Genomic DNA, 16,503 nt, shown 5'->3' with positions numbered 1-16,503 from the left:
TCTGGAAACATAAAATTGTTCATTTTATCTTAAATATCACTTGCCTCCGGAATTATTGTTTGGTGATGAATTGAAAAAACAAAAACAAACAAGCCCCCAAACTGACCTTATATTCCTCCATGTTCATGTCATCTGGACCAATTTCCATCAGCTTGGCCTGAGCCACCTTCATGATGCTGATAGATCTGTGTGGGGCAGAGTTCAGAAAACAATGGAGGGAGCATGGTTGCACCTCCAAATTGGAGGAACTTGCCCAGTGAGACCCCATGCAGGAGCAGGCCTCGCATACTCTCACCTCTCATCATAGCTGAGGTTTCTATCTGCAAACTGTTCCAGAAGGGTCCGCTCTACTACCCTTTTGGGTGCTTCGTTTTGGAAAAAGTAGACAAGAACATGCTGAAGGCGAGGATCACTGTGAGAGGTGGGGGTCTCTTTGGCCAGCTGATAGAGTCTGGAGTATTCTTCATGAAACGCCTGAGAGAGAATTGGGGAGTGGAGAAGGGAACACTGTGGGCATGAGCGCACATACAGAAACTGACACCAGAACGCCAGAGCCGCTCTCTCTTTTTGCCTGGTTTTTCAAGACAGGGTTTCTTTGTGTAGCCTTGGCTGTCCTGGACTTGCTTTGTAGACCAAGTTGGCCTCGAACTCATAGTGATCCACCTACCTCTGCCTTCCAAGTGCTGGGATTAAAGGCATGCGCAACCACCCCATGACTACCTGGCATCAGAGCCTGGCATGTTAAGGAATTCTGGTCTTTTTGGGTTTTTGAGACAGGGTTTCTTTGTGTAACAGTTATGGCTGTCCTGAAACTCACTCAGTAGTCCAGGCTGGCCTCAAACTCACAGAGATCCACCTGCCTCTGCCTTCCAAGTGTTGGGATTAAAGGCGTGTGCTGCCACCCCTCCCCCCCAGTCCATGCCAAGGAATTCTTGTTGAGCATTGCAAAATCAACTATAGAATATGTACACTGTTGGCATATCTTAACTGCCCGGAATCCTGGCACTAAAGACATCTATGCTCAAAAAACAAACTCATTTTCCTCAACTTTTGTTTGCTTTTGCTGTAGTCCATGCTACCCAAGACCTCACTATACAGACGAGGCTGGCCTCAAACTTGTGGCCTCCTCTTGGTTCCGCCTCCCGGATTACAGGCATGAGCCATCATGTTTGGCTTTCATCAAGTTCTTATCTTAAAAACACAAGTACTTAGCTTAAATTGTTTAAAAATCCATCCATATGTAATCTCATTCAAATATCTTAAACTTCAGACCTTCTCTCTTATTTTAAAATGAAGGTTCTGAAGTTATAAAGGCAGTCTTCTCAGAGCACTTGACACCTATGAACATTAAGCAACCTCATCATCCCTGTAGGCTGGATCCAATGCACAGTGGCACTGCTAACTGCTGGGCTAGTGCCGGTGAAGATGAGCCACCATCAGCTTTCTGGGGTGGTTTGCTCATCAGTTGGACAGAAAAGACAGTTTCATGTTTCACTTCAACACAGGATACTGTGTGTCTGTGTGGTAGGGTGCATATGTGTGGAGACCAGAGGGTAACCTTGTATACTGTTCTTCAGATTCTATCCAACATACACTTTGGAGAAAGTGGGAAGTCACAACAGCCTCTGGCCTGGAACTCACTATGTAAAGCTGTGAGTCATGAACTCACTGAGATCTGCCTGCCTCTGCTTACCAAACACTGAGATTGAAGGCATCTGCCACCATGCTTTGCTCACTACTCTTTTGGAAAAAGGTCTGTTATTAGCCTCAAACTCACCAAGTAAGCATTGGGATCACCAACATGCTCTGTACCATGTCTAGTTGCGTGCATATATGTATGGGGCACTGTTCATGTGTGTCTAGTACCCACAGAAGCCAGAAGAATGTCAAACCCTCTGAAACTAAAGTGAAAGGCAGGTATGGTCCAGTGTTAGGTATTGGGAACCAAACTTGGGTTTTCTGCAAAAGCAGTGTATGTTGGGACATCTTTCCAGTCCTGTGGAAAATTTGGTTTTTTAAATGCAGGTTCTGGAGATTAAACTTCTATCCTTCTGACTGAGCAATCTCCCCCAAAACAGGCTATTTTCATACCATTTCCCACCATCTTACAGAAATATCTCTGGGTTATGAGGATTAAAATGTTATAACAAGAGTACCTTAATAAGCCCTGCTTCAGACCCATCTCGGTCAAAGGTCTGGCGTGCTTTAGCTATGGCCAGGATGACCCCTTGCATGGCAGGGCTCAGCATCACCTACCACAGAGGGCATAAAACAGAGAGAAAAGGAGAGCAGATAGGTTCAAAGGAGACTGCATGAGGAGAGGTGAGCAGAATGCTGATCAGAAGCAGAACATGGTCTCGCTGTCAGCGCAGGCTGCAGGCCAAGCCTCCCAGCCCTACTCTAGATGCATGCGGAGCCCTGGCTTTCCTTGTGGTGGTGCCTATGACAAGCTGTCCCACCACATGCACATTCTGGTTATGTAAGACAGACAAAGGTGCTCAAGAACACTTCTGACGGGACATTGCTGAAGATTAAGCAACTATACAGTCAGCACGCCAACTTAGTTCTCTGATTTCCACCAAAATGAGGGCATAAAGGCATTGAATAGTTGCAAACTTTCTATAAATAAAAGTATATACCCACAGCAGAAAAAATAAAACAAAACAACAAAACAGAAACCCAAGAGACAGGATTAATGACTGTTTGTGTACAATGCAACTGACAAGGAGACAGACCATGAGTAACAGCTGCTTGCTGAACTTCAGAATTAAAAGCAAAACCAACTTTAATCCACATTTGTTTTATTTACCCAGCAAGTGGAAAAATTCTACTTGGAAGACAAAATAATGGACTACCACCAAAACCAAACTGTCTCTTGAAGGTAAACATGTTTTTGTTCATAATACCAAGTGGAGCTAATCCTGTTGTCCCTAGACCATCTAGGCATTGTAGCAGTCCCTCCTAAACACAAGCTGGGTGCGCGCGCACGTGCACACATGCATGCCAACAGTGCACAGCAGGGATGGGTCGCCTGTGCCTTTTCAAAAACAGCCAGTCAAAAGCAGACAGGACTGCATGTCTGTTCCTTGTTTGTTTCAGTGAAAAAATATTAGCTGTGACAGACAACCCTTTGGAAGACACCACATGGCTACCCTGCACTCTGTACCTCCTCATCATAGCCATCTGCATCAGATCTAACCAGAATCCTTCCCACACTGGGAATCTCCACTTCAGAGACCTCAGAGGCGTGTGGGGCAGCGGCCTCTGCATCTCTGGCCTCTGGGGCCTGCTCTGACTGCTCTGCAAGGTTTGCTTCCGGGGGTTTGGGCTTCTCAGGTTCAGCTTCCTTATGCTGTGACAGCAGAATGGAGAGAAAGTAAGAACAACACTGGGGAAAACCGGAAAGAAATAAAGAGGGATGGCTAAATTCAGCAGAGACATGGACCAATAGAAATGACAGAAAGCTGGCAGTTGGTGTCAAAAGCCAGACCCTTTCAAAGGAGGGTCACTCACTCAGTCTCACCTCGCTCAAGGCTGCTTCTACACCGCTCTTCTCGTAGGCATGGGCTGTGTTTGCGATGGCCTGGGCAGTCTGCTCCTTTGCAATCACAGCGTGCTCAGACGACAAGCAGCGAACCCCGTGAGAGGAGGCTGCTGAAGACTCTGACAACAACAACAAAATCAGTTGTCACATCTGATGAATACTGTTTAGAACACTCTGAATATCAGCACACATTTCAATATACAGTACCAGCACACCTCTATCCCAGCCCATGACAACACCCCTAGAAACTCTGACAAGAAACAGCTACTCTGCCAGTGGTACTGGTGGCACACGCCTTTAATTACAGCACTCAGAGGCAGGGGCAGGTGGATCTCTGTGAGTTTGAGGACAGCGTGGTCTAAAAACCAAGTTCCAAGACAACCAGGGCTACAGAGAGAAATCCTGTCTCAAATTTTTTTTAAAGTAAAAAGAAAAAGAAAAGGAACAGCTACTCCACAGCAAGGACCCTTGAACATCCTTTAAAATTACTCTGCTCAGCTTTTCCTAGATGTCTCCTCTCACCAACCATCTATCAGGAACATCTCCTATGGAGAAGAGTTTTCACAAAGTCTAACTTTAATCCTGTCATCATCCTGTGGGATGGGCAGCCTTTCTCATATTCTTTCTGCTCGCCAGAAAGCAACTTCTAAAGACATAATCATTCTACCAGACTTTGTGATAGCCACTATAAACACAACCTGCTATGGGGCTAGCAAGATGGCTCAGCGGGGAAAGGTGCTTGCCACCAACCCTGAGGATCCCTTGGAATGACATGGTGGAAGGAAAGAATTGGTCCCCACAAGTTCTCCTCTGATCTCAACTCATGTGCTATGGCATGTTCAACCACACTCCTCCCGTTAAAGAAAAATTGAAAATTAAAAACCAAAGAAACCCAGCGAGAAGAGAGGCATCACCAAGTAGTTAAGTATCTAGGTAGTGCAAGGACCTGACTAAACCTGGTACAGCACATTCCTTGTATACCTTGTGACGTGGAGAAATCCTGTGAGGAGGAGTTTGGGGAAGACTCCATCTGCGGGATCTTACAGGACTGCTCTTCCTCCCATTCCTCCACCTCTTGCTCAAACCTCCAATTATCTTCGTGAATGTACTTCCTGAGTTCCACAGACAGGGCCTCCACTTCTCCCGCCATTTGATCAGATTCGTTAGGAACTGCCTCTGAGGGAAAACAGTTAAAATAAAGGGCCACCCAGAAAAAGGTAAACCAAAAACCCGTCACAGAAGGAATGAGCACATTTCAGCTTTTCTTTTATCCCTAAATAGACATACACTATAACATGTATACTCACATACATACATAACTCTATCAAAACTGCCAGGATGAGGCTAAGAAGCACAGCACATGAGGAACCCTGCCAGGCAGCATCAGCAGGCAGGTGCTTAGTATGTTAACTGTAGGGGCTGCAGAGACAGCTCAGCAGCTAACAGCACTGGCTGCTCTTGCATAGGACCCAGTTCTGGTTCCCAGAACCAACATGGTAGCTCATACTATGCATGTTTCCAGTTCCAGGAGATCTGATACCTTCTTCATGTGTGTGGTACACATACATACATATATATACAGCCAAATATTCATCAGCATAAAATAAAAATAAGCCCTTAAAAATCAACATCTAGCCGGGCGGTGGTGGCGCACGCCTTTAATCCCAGCACTCGGGAGGCAGAGGCAGGAGGATCGCTGTGAGTTCGAGGCCAGCCTGGTCTACAAAGGCTACATAGAGAAACCTTGTCTCGAAAAAACAAACAAACAAACAAATAAATAAAAAATCAACATCTAGTGGCTGAATGACCACATGACAGAATGATGATTAAATTATGGTCAGTCATTGGAGAGAGCCAGTGTCGTAAACTTGAACATCAACAGATATGATAGAATCCTAACATTACGGGCTGCAGAGGTGGCTCAGTGCTTGCTGCTCTTACATAAGAACCCAAGTTCAGTTCTCAGGCTCGTAACCACCAGTAACTCCAGCTCCGGGATACCCTGTATCTTCTGGCCTCTGTACGTACCAGGAGGCACATACACAGAAATAAGTTTTAAAAAGAAAAAGAAAAATTTAAGTAATAATGTTATAAACTTAACTACTGTATCTAAGAGTGTAGAAGTGGAGGCTGGAGAGCACTGGCTGTTCCTCCAAAGGTCATGAGTTTAATTCTCAGCAGCCACACGGTGGCTCACAACCATCTATAATGAGATCTGGTGCCCTCTTCTGGTGTGAAGGCTCATATGCGGACAGAATACTGTATACATAGTAAGTAAATCTTTAAAACATTTTAAAAAGTGGTAGGAGTCTAGGGCATGGTGGTACACAGCTATAGTCTTAGCACAGCACCAGAGAGGTGAAGGTAAGAAGACCAGGAGCCCAGAAGGCAGGACAGGACACTACCTCAAAAAGACAAAAGGATGATCACCTATTTCAATACAGCTGAGTAAGACTATCAAGGCACTAAGCTGAGGGCAGATATTATATAGTGACTCTGCTTTAAAAAAGAGATAAAAGAAAGAAAAGAGCCACATATTTATATTTATATGAATCCACCATCAAACACCAAGGTAAAAATATTGGGTAAATGGTGCATTATCAAGAAACATTAAGCATTTTAATAAAAAATGACAAAAATAGTGAGGACATATGAAATGATTAAATTTTATTTCTTTTTCTAAATTTTTATTTATTTTTATTTTATATGCATTGTTGTTTAGTTGCATGTATTTCTGTGTGAGGGCATCAGATCCCCTGGAACTGGAGTTACAGACAGTTGTGAGCTGCCATGTGGGTGCTGGGAATTGAACTGTAGTCCTCTGGAAAAGCAGCCAGTGAGTGCTCTTAACTGTTGAGCCATCTCTCCATCCCCCTAAATTTTATTTCTAATCATGCCATCAAAACCAACAAAAAGAACTCTACAACAGAACAACAAAATCCTCATTAGCTGCCACTAATTAGCCTTTCATCAATCAAGTGAAAGTCCATTATTTTGCAGTGGGGGTTTAGGGTCTTATGTAGCCTCGGCTGGCCTAGATCCTGTCACCAGTACCTCTGGGTGCTAGGATTACAAGCACGTATACACCTGGTTTACAAAGTGCTGGGGATCAGACCCAGGGCTTCACTGAACACTCAATGAACAAATCTTAATCCTCAGCCCTCCATGTACACCATAGAAATGAGCAATGTAGGCAGTACCATGGACTTACAACAACCAACAGCTAATGCTCTCTACAGCCACTATTTATGGCTTTACAGCATAAATATAGGGTAGTTGTTTTCTGACTTGGACCTGTTTGGAAACCCAGGCTGGCCTCATAATCCTCCCGCCATGCCTCTTGGATGCTGAGTTTACAGGCCTGAGCCAGCACACCCACTTAAGGAAGTAATATTTATGAAAAAAAAAATAGTCTGTTAAATTCTCAATTAATAAATAGTGGGTAGAACTGCATAGAAAAGTACCTCAGTGGGAGGGAGAAATGAGGAAAGGAAATAAATACATGAAATCAACACACAGAACATGTCCTGAGGAAGACATACAATCCTCACAGCATGGAATTGCTGGGGAGTGAGTTAATGGTCAAAGACAGAAGTAGGAAAAAGTAAGCCTATTTTCTCTTTTACTCTCTTACAGTTTTTATGTTTTAAGGACATTTTATATAATAATAAACTGTAGTTTAAATGTCTTTGTTTAAAGTATGCGACTGTTCCTTTGCCAGGACTAGATTTTCCCCCAAACTCTAGATTCTATCAGCCATTTTTACCTGTATCCAAGTGGGGTAACTTGTCACTGATGTACATCAAGCAGTAAGCACTGACATTTCTCAGGCCCCCATATGAATCTCTTTCAAGTTCCTCCCAGGAAGATTCAGTGACAGAGATATCATTGTATTTGAGCCAGATTTGCCGAGCTTGGTTGTATATGTATGCCCAGTAGTGTCCAGCATTGGCTTGTCCTTCGTGAACAAGAACTGCATGTAAACGATAAGGCACCTGCAAATCAGACAGGCGTGCTCTCAGACCGGGCACAGAAACGTGATGCCATGTATGTCACCACCAGCAGGTAGAAGGGAAGGGCCACACATGCACTAGAAATAGCACTCACATAAAGCATGTTGCCAGTTCAGGGTAGACAATGAAGACACAATGTCGGAAGCTATCAATCCCAAGGCTGCTACAGTGAGGGTTAAACCATCCCTTGCTGGAGGCTCTTCTGGCCTTATTTCTTCTCAGTACCTCACCATGCTCTCACTCAGAGCCAGACTGCGTATAATTTTTGTTTGTTTATTTGTTTGTTTTTAAAGTCACAAGAGGCAAGAGAGAAAGTCAAGGGCTGCATGGTCTGTTCTGCTGCATGCCGCAGCCACGCTCACTGCCCTGCTGTGTTCTGAAGGCCACTTTGCCATAAGCCCTTCACAGATGTGCCTCTGTATAGCCAAGTTCAAGGCCTGTACTGAATAAAAAAGACTGAGGGCTGCAAGGAGTCCTGCTCTGCCTGGCTCCCTTGTGAGGTCTCCAGTCACTAGAGGACTGAAGTACGAGGACCCTGCTAATGGAATGACCTTACAGGGCGCTGGAGACGGACAGCTGCTCTCCAACCAGCTCTTCCCACTGCACTGCTTCAATTAGCATTTAAGGGGGAATTTTTTTGGTTTGGTTTGGTTTGGTTTGGGGGATGGGTTTCTCTGTGTAGCATTTGGCTGTTCTGGACTCACTTTGTAGACCAGGCTAGCCTCAAACTCATAGCAATCCTCCTGCCTCTGTCTCCCCAAGTGCTGGGATTACAGGCATGTACCACCATGCCCAGCTGGCAGCTCTGTTTTTAGTTTTTTTTTTTAAATTATGTGTATGCATGTGCATGTGGGTATGTACGTGTGAGTTCAAGTGCCCACAGAGGTGAAAAGCATCAAAGCTGCCTAGAACTGAAGTTATAAGTGGTTCTGGGAACCAAACTTGGGTCCTCTACAAAAACAGCACACTTTTAACTGCAGGGCCATCTCTCCAGCCCCTAATAGGAAGCATCTCTATTATATATATAAAAAAAAACACCACATGGCAGCATCCAAAAAAGGATGTTTAGAAGGCACTCGGAATTGTTCAACTTGATGTAAGAGAACAGTATATTTCTGTCTTAGGGAGATACCCATGTAGGTCTTTTCTGGTAGTATTACATCTTCTGCCTATTTTCCATCACTTAATTCTACCTGACGAAGAAGAGGATCACAGTACATCTGCTCAATAGCCTGGGTGGTGCTCTCAATACAATTCTTTAAGTCTGTAAAAACAAAAAACAAAACTTCGTTAGAGTGTCTGCGTGCCAGGGCCCACCAGCCGTGACTGGCCATGACAACACAAACAGCACTGCTGCTCTGCACCCCACACTTTAATGACTTCTACTTCCCACAGGAGACACAAAGCAGCACATGGTGCTGAAGGGGCAAGTGCTTCAGATTATAAAGGCTTTTAATCCAATGTGATTATACTGAGGTCTTTAAAGAATTATTCTTATAAACCTGCACTGAAATTTCTTAAAGAAAGTGCTTCAACTTAGGAAAAAGCCTTCCATGAGCTGAAGCAGGAGCCCCATCAGAGTAAAAACCTGGGCACAGTGGCAGAAGAGGTGCTGATCTTGTATAAGGACCAGGATGGGAGGGAGGGCAAACAAGCACAGTGCATGGGCAGCTGCTGTTTGGAAAGCATTCATTTTGTCAAGATACTCACACCTGTCAACACTGTCCCCACACTAGGAAGCTGAGGCAGGAGGATCATGAGTTTGAGACCTTAGCTTGAGAGAAAGCTATTAAACCACTTTCCTTTAGCAAGGCCTGGTTATGAGGCAAGCACTGTTACTATCCCTTTACCATCGACAACAAGGTTCACATTTAAACAAATGAAGCAGCATGGAAGCACATGCTGCTTACCCAGCATTCCAGAGCAAGGAACGGAAGAAATGGAAGACTCAAGGTCAGTTCTGAGGCCCTGGCTCAAAGGGACAGGACAAGAGCAGGAGGAGAGGAGGGAGGAACATACCCTGCTCTCTCTCAGCAAAGGTTCCCATGATTGCAACTTAGAGAATTTTTTTTTGGGGGGGGTGGCCTGGGAGGAGTAACTGTACAGGGCCAAGCCTACAAGGCAGGAGAAGCACAGAAGTCACAGTCACCAGGCCTGACGGCACTATGCACACAACGATGACTGAATAAATACCCAGGGTGCCTAGCCACCAAACAGCCAAATACAGGGAAAAAAGGGAGGAACTAACAAGTTTTCAGAGCACCAACCTTGTATGTCTTGTTCAATTTCACTCCGCCACCTCTGAAGACAGGTCTTAACGAAGTTCATCTCCTCATCTGTGACTGTCCGAGGAGCTGGGGGTGCAGGCACTCTCAGGGAGGAGTGAGGAGAGGGAAATGGCCCGTTCGTTACCTCGGACTTGGGGAGAGCATCTTGAGGAGAGGAAAAGGAGCCTTCAGCATCCTGGGAGCAGCTTTCTGAACTTGAACTAGAGAAGACAAAGATGGCTCTCATTTGATAATATCTAAAATGTAAGTTGGGCTGGGCATGGTAGCAGAAACCAGTAATCTCATCCCTGGGGAGGCTAATACAGGACTGCTATTTTGAGGCCACCCTGGTACAGTTAATAGCCTGTCTCAAAAAAAAAACAAAGTTCAACTTGACCTAACTATTGCACTTGAGAAAACCAGGTGCTTTAAGAAAAGGTACAGTTAAGACGCGACTGCTGCCGGGCGTGGTTGCGCACGCCTTTAATCCCAGCACTCGGGAGGCAGAGGCAGGCGGATCCCTGTGAGTTTGAGGCCAGCCTGGTCTACAAAGTGAGTCCAGGACAGCCAAGGCTACACAGAGAGACCCTGTCTTGAAAAAAAAAAAAAAAAAGATGTGACTGCTAGCAATGGTGAGGCTGAGGCAGGAGGATATCAATTGCAAGCCCAACATAAGCTACATAGCAAGGCCCTGTCTAAAAAGTTTATATCTATAATAAAAGCAAACGTTTTCTTATATGAATCATCTTTTTCTAACACAACTTGGTTATGAAGCTAACGTTAGTACTATCCCATTTGACCAATCACAAGCTTAGCATGTAACAAAACTTAGCTGACACAGTAGTTCATGCCTATAACCCCAGGCACCCAAGAACTGAAATGGAGGTGGGAAAACACCAAATACAGTGGTTCTCAACCTTCCCAGTGCTGTGACCATTTAACAGTTAGTTCCTCATGCTTTGGTTAGGTGACCCCCTAACCATAAAATTATTTGCAATGCTATTTCATAACTGTAATTTTGCTGTTATGAATCTTAATGCAAATACTTGTTTTCTCTGATGGTCTTAGGCCATCCCTATGAAAGAGTTGTTTGACCCCTTCCCCCCAAAAGGGGTTGCAACCCACAGGCTGAGAAACGTTGCTCAAAACCAAAAGGCCTGTAAGGAGTTTGAAGTAAGATCCTGTCTCCAAACAAAGAAACAATGACTTAAAAAAAAAAAAGCACAAAGCACCGTGTCACTCAGATGGCACAGCACTTGCCTAGCAAGCATAGGACACTGGGTTTGATTCCCTCTACTGAACAAGCCTGGTATGACAGCAAGAACACAAGAGAGAGGAAAAAAAAAGCCAACTTATATACTAACATCACCAAAAAAGTTGCCTGATGTGAGCGCTGAGCTTGAGGTAGGGTCCTCTGCAAAAGCAGTATGCACTTTTAATAGCTGAACCATCTCCCTATCTCAACAATTGAGTGTTTTGTTTTGGTTTGGTTTTGGATTTTTGAGACAGGATCTCTCTATGTAGCTTTGGCTGTCCTGGAATTCACTCTGTAGGCCATGGTGGCCTCAAACGCAGATGTTCGCCTGCCTCTGTCTCCCTAGTGCTGTGATTAAAAGTGTGGGCCACTACAGCCTAGCTAACAACTAAGTTTTTAACATAAGCCTTTTAGTCTATGGGGCACAAGTGTGCCCTAGTATTTTTATTAGCCAAAACCCAAGTGTGGAGTGTGACCTAAGCTGAACCTGCTGGCACTCTAAGGCTATAAAGACCGCCAGTTGAATAGAAGAGTCAGAGGATTCCGCCCCACCCATCTTCACAAGCCTGGCCGGCCCTTCCTTGTGTAACTCTGTCCACAAGTAAGTAAGTAAGTTGCTGTTTCGTTACTTAGCCACGCCTCCTTCACCACAGATAAACAAGATGCCTGGAGGACTTGGGCTGACTGGGCTCTGAAAAAGCCCTTTCAAGGCAGTTGGCTCAGAGAAAGGCAGTCCTGAGGAGTCTGATCCAGACAGTGAGAAGCCTCTGGAACAGGTGTAACCTTCAGGGAGAGAAGTGTACTGCAAGGACTCAAGAAACTGCAGGCAGGGAAGATGGCTCAGGAAACTGCCAGCAGGGGAGGGAGATGGCTCAGGAAACTGCCAGCAGGGGAGATGGCAAAACCCTTCCCTAGGCAAAGCTCCCTCCTTGAGCTATCTGGTGGTGGTGGGAGGTGCTCAGCAGGTGGGAAGGATGGGAAACAGTTCAAAGAAAAATGGAAAAACAATACAAACCATTTAAGAAATCTGCTTTATTACCTTTCCTTGGATGTGAGGTCAGAAACCGGGCAGTGCACTGAAGAAAGTGGTAATGTCATGTGCTCAGCACCTCGAGACAGACAGCTTTCAGAGGCAGGTTTTGTACTGGCAAATTCAATAACGTATTTCAACATGTCGGGGAGTGGGAATCGAGATGGGCCCGAGCCATACTTCACATACCTAAGAGACAAAGACACTGGAACACTAGTGCCCAAGTCGGCTATGCGGTGTAAGAACTGCTGATAAAACCGTACCATGCAGAGTCAACGGGAAGGCTCATTCTTACGTATACTAATATCCAGCTATGATCCTAGCACTCAGGAGGCTGAGGCAGAAGGATCACCAAGAGTTTGAGGCCTACCTGTGTTGCAAAGTTTAAGTGTGGGGCAACCTAGTAAAAGCCTATCTCAATGTAACAACAAAATCCCATATTATTCTCAGCAGCATATAATATTTGATCACTCAATCTATAAAGTTTTTTTAAAAAAGGTTCTAACAATGAAAACTGCTACCAGCCTGATGCCTCACACCGAATGAGACACTTTCAGACTATCCAGCTCTGTCCTGCTGTCCTGTCACAGTCAGACTCTGCTTATAAACCTAAGTTCTTTCTTAAAGGGAAATACATATTCCACATTAGAACTGAAAAAGAAGCTGGTGACTGGCTCTCATGGTATTTTCTTTGGCCTTTCTAGACCAATTGCTTCATAATCGAGAGTGACAGAAATCCAGAAATAAAAATTAGAGCTTGTAAAAGCCATGTGGCAGTGGTATACGCCTTTAATCTCAGCACTTGAGAGGCAGAGGCAGACAGATTACTGTGAATTCAAAGCTAGCCCAGTCTACAGAGTGAGTTCCAGGACAGATGGGGCTACACAGAAAAATCAAAACCAAAAACCAAGACAAGAAAGAAAAAGAAATTAGACCTTAATAAAGGCCAGAGCCTAAGAAACCTGGTAATCTTCCTTTTGCAGGGTCTTACATACCCATGAATGTGACCAACGGCATAGGCCAGGTATAAATTATTCACGATTTCTCCAGGAAGACTAAATAATATTCTCAAATAAGAATACGTTTTACGGTTATGTCTGTGCGCCGCATGAATGCCTGGTGCCCCAGGTGCATACAGAGGTATGGGATCCCAGAGAACCATTATGAGCTGCTGTGTGGATCCTGAGAACTGAGCCTGGACTCTCCGCAAGAGCAGCAAATGTTCTTAACTACTGCACCATCTCTCTAGCTCCACAAGATTTTAGATTACAATTTCAAGTGTGCGTGTGTGCATGTACGTGGGTACTGGAGTCCAGAAGAGGACATGGATTCCTCGAAGCCTGAGTTACAGGTGGTTGTGAGGCACAGGACATGAGTGTCAGGAGCTGAACTCAGGTCTTCTGTAAGCACAGCATACACTGCTGACCTCTGAGCCATCACTCCAGCCTCTAAACTATTTTAATGATACATCATAATATGCTATTACTAGCATATACAGTACTTTAAGCTCACTATGGAGATTTAGTTCAATGGATTCTAGAGTTCCCTAAAGTAGAGTTTAAAGAGGATAATCAACCTAACTGGCTCACCTCAGTAACTTCATTATTTGAATTTCCTTCATACAAAAGAGCACAGGCACCTTTTCTTTTTCTTTCTTTCTTTCATTCATTTTTGTTTGTTTGTTTTCAAGACAGGGTTTCTCTGTGTAGCTTGGCTGTCCTGAACTCACTTTGTAGGCCAGGCTGGCCTTGAACTCACGGTAATCCACCTGCCTCTGCCTCCGGAGTCCTAGGATTAAAGGTGTGTGCCACCATGCCCCGCTTCATTTTTCTTTCTTAAATACAGTAGAAAGAAATGCATTTAAACTTAGAATTAAGAAAGCCAACTATTTCTGTACCAAAAAGCACATTACAAAACAAAAATACTAGGGCTCGGGCTCTGGCTGTGGGTAGACTGTTTGCCTTGCATGCACGAAACCCTAGTTTGCTCCTAGTGCTACACAAACTAGACATGGTAACGCTCAATCCAGCACCCAGTACCTGCAGGCAGGAAGACAGGAAACCAGGGTAATCCTCAGATACATATTGGTTGAGCACACCCTGGATCTCAGAGGAGATCCCACCTCGGCAACAACAGTAGTTATTATAGTTAACTAAATAAGCAGAGCACGGCAGTACACACCTGTAATTCCAGCACTTACAGGCAGAGGCAGCAAATCATTATAACTTTAAGGTCAGCCTGGTTCACATAGCAAGTTCAGGCCAACCACGGTTTACATTAGTGAGATCTTGTCTCAAAAATCCCCAAACCTCGGCTGGAGAGATAACTCAGAGGTTAAGAGCACTGGCTGCTCTTCCAAAGGTCCTGAGTTCAATTCCCAGCAACCACATGGTGATTCACAGCCATCTACATGAGATCTGGTGCCCTCTTCTGACCTGCTGGCACACATACAAGCTTAATACTTTATAAATAAGTATGTATTAAAAGACAACAACGAAAAAGAGGAAATTGAAAATGAGAGTAGAAAATAACAGGCACTTTAACTCAGCATCAAACACACAATAGAAAGCAGACAGCAAAGGCAGCCATAGCCTTGTCTTGCAAGTCACAAATGGAGAGATGGCATGTGCCTGCCCAGGGTGAGCTAGTTCAAGCCCTGATGTGCACTTGGCTCTTCCATTACAAACTTATCAAACTCTATTCAATGCACACCTCAGAGGCAGCATAACTGGGAACCTGGCACAGGAGTGGGCACTAGCCTCCACCTCTAACTCCTCTCAGGCTTGTTCCATTTTAATAGAATACTTATATAAAATCCCAGAGAAGGTTTTCCTCTAAAAAAAAAAAACTTATGTTTATTTATAACAACCACTTCTGAGCTCAAGCTCCTTAAAGCCAACTACTTCACATAATGCAGCATCAGTTTTGACTAAAAGGATCAGAGCAAGAGATGGGGTGGGATGGGATGCAGTCCAGGAATACAGCATCTGCCTACCATGTACAAGGTGGCTTTCAAGCATCACCAGAGTTAAAAACAAAAACTAACAACCACCACCAACAAAACAGCAATGGTTTAAAAAATGCATGCCTACCCTGTACAGAAAAAAACTTACACTAAATATCCTTATCATTTTAGGGAAGAAATAATAAGCATTTTGATTGTTTTCTGAGACAAGGTCACTTATAATCCAAGTTGGCTGGGAGCTCTTGTTCCTCCTGTCTCTACTTCCTGAGTACTGGGATCATAGCATGCTCCACCATGCCCTACCCTTTTGTTTTTCTGAGACAGAATTTAAACTATAGTCAGGCTGGCCTGAGCCATACTACCTACATAGCCCAGCCTCAAACTCATTCAATCTTCTTGCCTTAGGGTTCCAAATATTGAGATTACTGGTCACGATGCCTGCAGTTATTTTTCACACTTATAAACAGAAAGTGTGTTAATAAAATTCAAATACAAAATTGTATAAAAAACCATGAATGTTACCTGCCCCACCTCACAGTATGTTTATAAGTTCTTGGATATTTTGCCCAGAGTGTGTCACATACATATATACATACAAGCATTTTTGTGTAGGTTTTAAAAAAAAATCCACTCATTTATTTATGTTTAAGTGTGTTTTCCCTGCATGTTTGTTGGTATGTCTCGTGTGTGCAGGAATCTACAGACGTCAGAGGGCATCAAATTTCTTGGAGGTGGAACCACAGGTAGCTCTAAGCTGCCATATGGATGCTAGGAACCAAAGCTAGGTCCTCTGCAACAACAGTAAATGCTCTTGAGTGCTGAGTCACCTCTCCACCCTGTCTAATCTTTAAATCATATCTAGAAAGTTAAACTTTGGCCAGTGAGATGGCTGAGGGGATGGAGAAAGGTGCTTGATCCGAAGGCTGCCCCTCTGAGCTGGGTTCCCAGAACCCATATGGCAGAAGGGGAGACTCGACTTTGGAGAGTATCCTCTGACCTCCACACATGTTCACACATGTACACACAGAATAAGTAAATAAATAAATATAAACCCAAGAAGTTAAAGTTAAAACCATTTGAGTTTAAAGCCAGAGCAGGGGCTCAGGAGGTAAGGCATACTCCTCTTACAGAGGATGCCAGTCTACTCCCAACACTGTGGGAGGCTCACAGTCTAACTGCATCCAGGGCCTGACATTCTCTTGTGGTCTCCAGCACTCAAAGGTGCACATAATCATATAGATACAACATACACATAATTAAAAATAAAACAAGTCTTTACGAAATCAAAAGTAGTATTTCACTAAGGAAAATACTCCCAAAGTCTTACAGATTCTTGGGTTCTTTTAAGTTCTCTAAAAATAATTGGGGCGGGGGCATGGCTCAGCAGATGGAGGAACTTGTCACACAAGCCTGGTGACCTTTAAGCCCT

The 16,503-nt window shown here is 44.2% G+C and overlaps 1 protein-coding gene across 6 annotated transcripts in view; it reads right to left on the bottom strand.

Annotated features, from left to right (window-relative positions):
- USP28 (ubiquitin specific peptidase 28) overlaps positions 1-16,503 on the bottom strand; it is a 58,426-nt gene that overhangs the window by 7,250 nt on the left and 34,673 nt on the right. For 4 of the 6 annotated variants that reach the window (XM_084781327.1, XM_084781328.1, XM_084781331.1 and 1 more), the window contains 10 exons: positions 12,119-12,298; positions 9,825-10,045; positions 8,751-8,821; positions 7,311-7,539; positions 4,526-4,720; positions 3,524-3,663; positions 3,167-3,352; positions 2,157-2,252; positions 296-474; positions 107-185 (listed from right to left, as the gene is read on the bottom strand). In XM_084781327.1, the coding sequence (XP_084637453.1) occupies positions 107-185; positions 296-474; positions 2,157-2,252; positions 3,167-3,352; positions 3,524-3,663; positions 4,526-4,720; positions 7,311-7,539; positions 8,751-8,821; positions 9,825-10,045; positions 12,119-12,298 (1,576 nt within the window). The remainder of the gene's footprint in view (positions 1-106; positions 186-295; positions 475-2,156; positions 2,253-3,166; positions 3,353-3,523; positions 3,664-4,525; positions 4,721-7,310; positions 7,540-8,750; positions 8,822-9,824; positions 10,046-12,118; positions 12,299-16,503) is intronic. The other 2 variants (XM_084781329.1, XM_084781330.1) reach the window with 2 other exon arrangements.

The sequence above is a fragment of the Acomys minous genome, assembly GCF_964271855.1.
Source record: "Acomys minous genome assembly, chromosome: 5".
Taxonomy (NCBI): Eukaryota; Metazoa; Chordata; class Mammalia; order Rodentia; family Muridae; genus Acomys; species Acomys minous.
The sequence above is the reverse complement of the archived record's forward strand: the minus strand, read 5'-3'. Positions and strand labels throughout refer to the sequence as shown.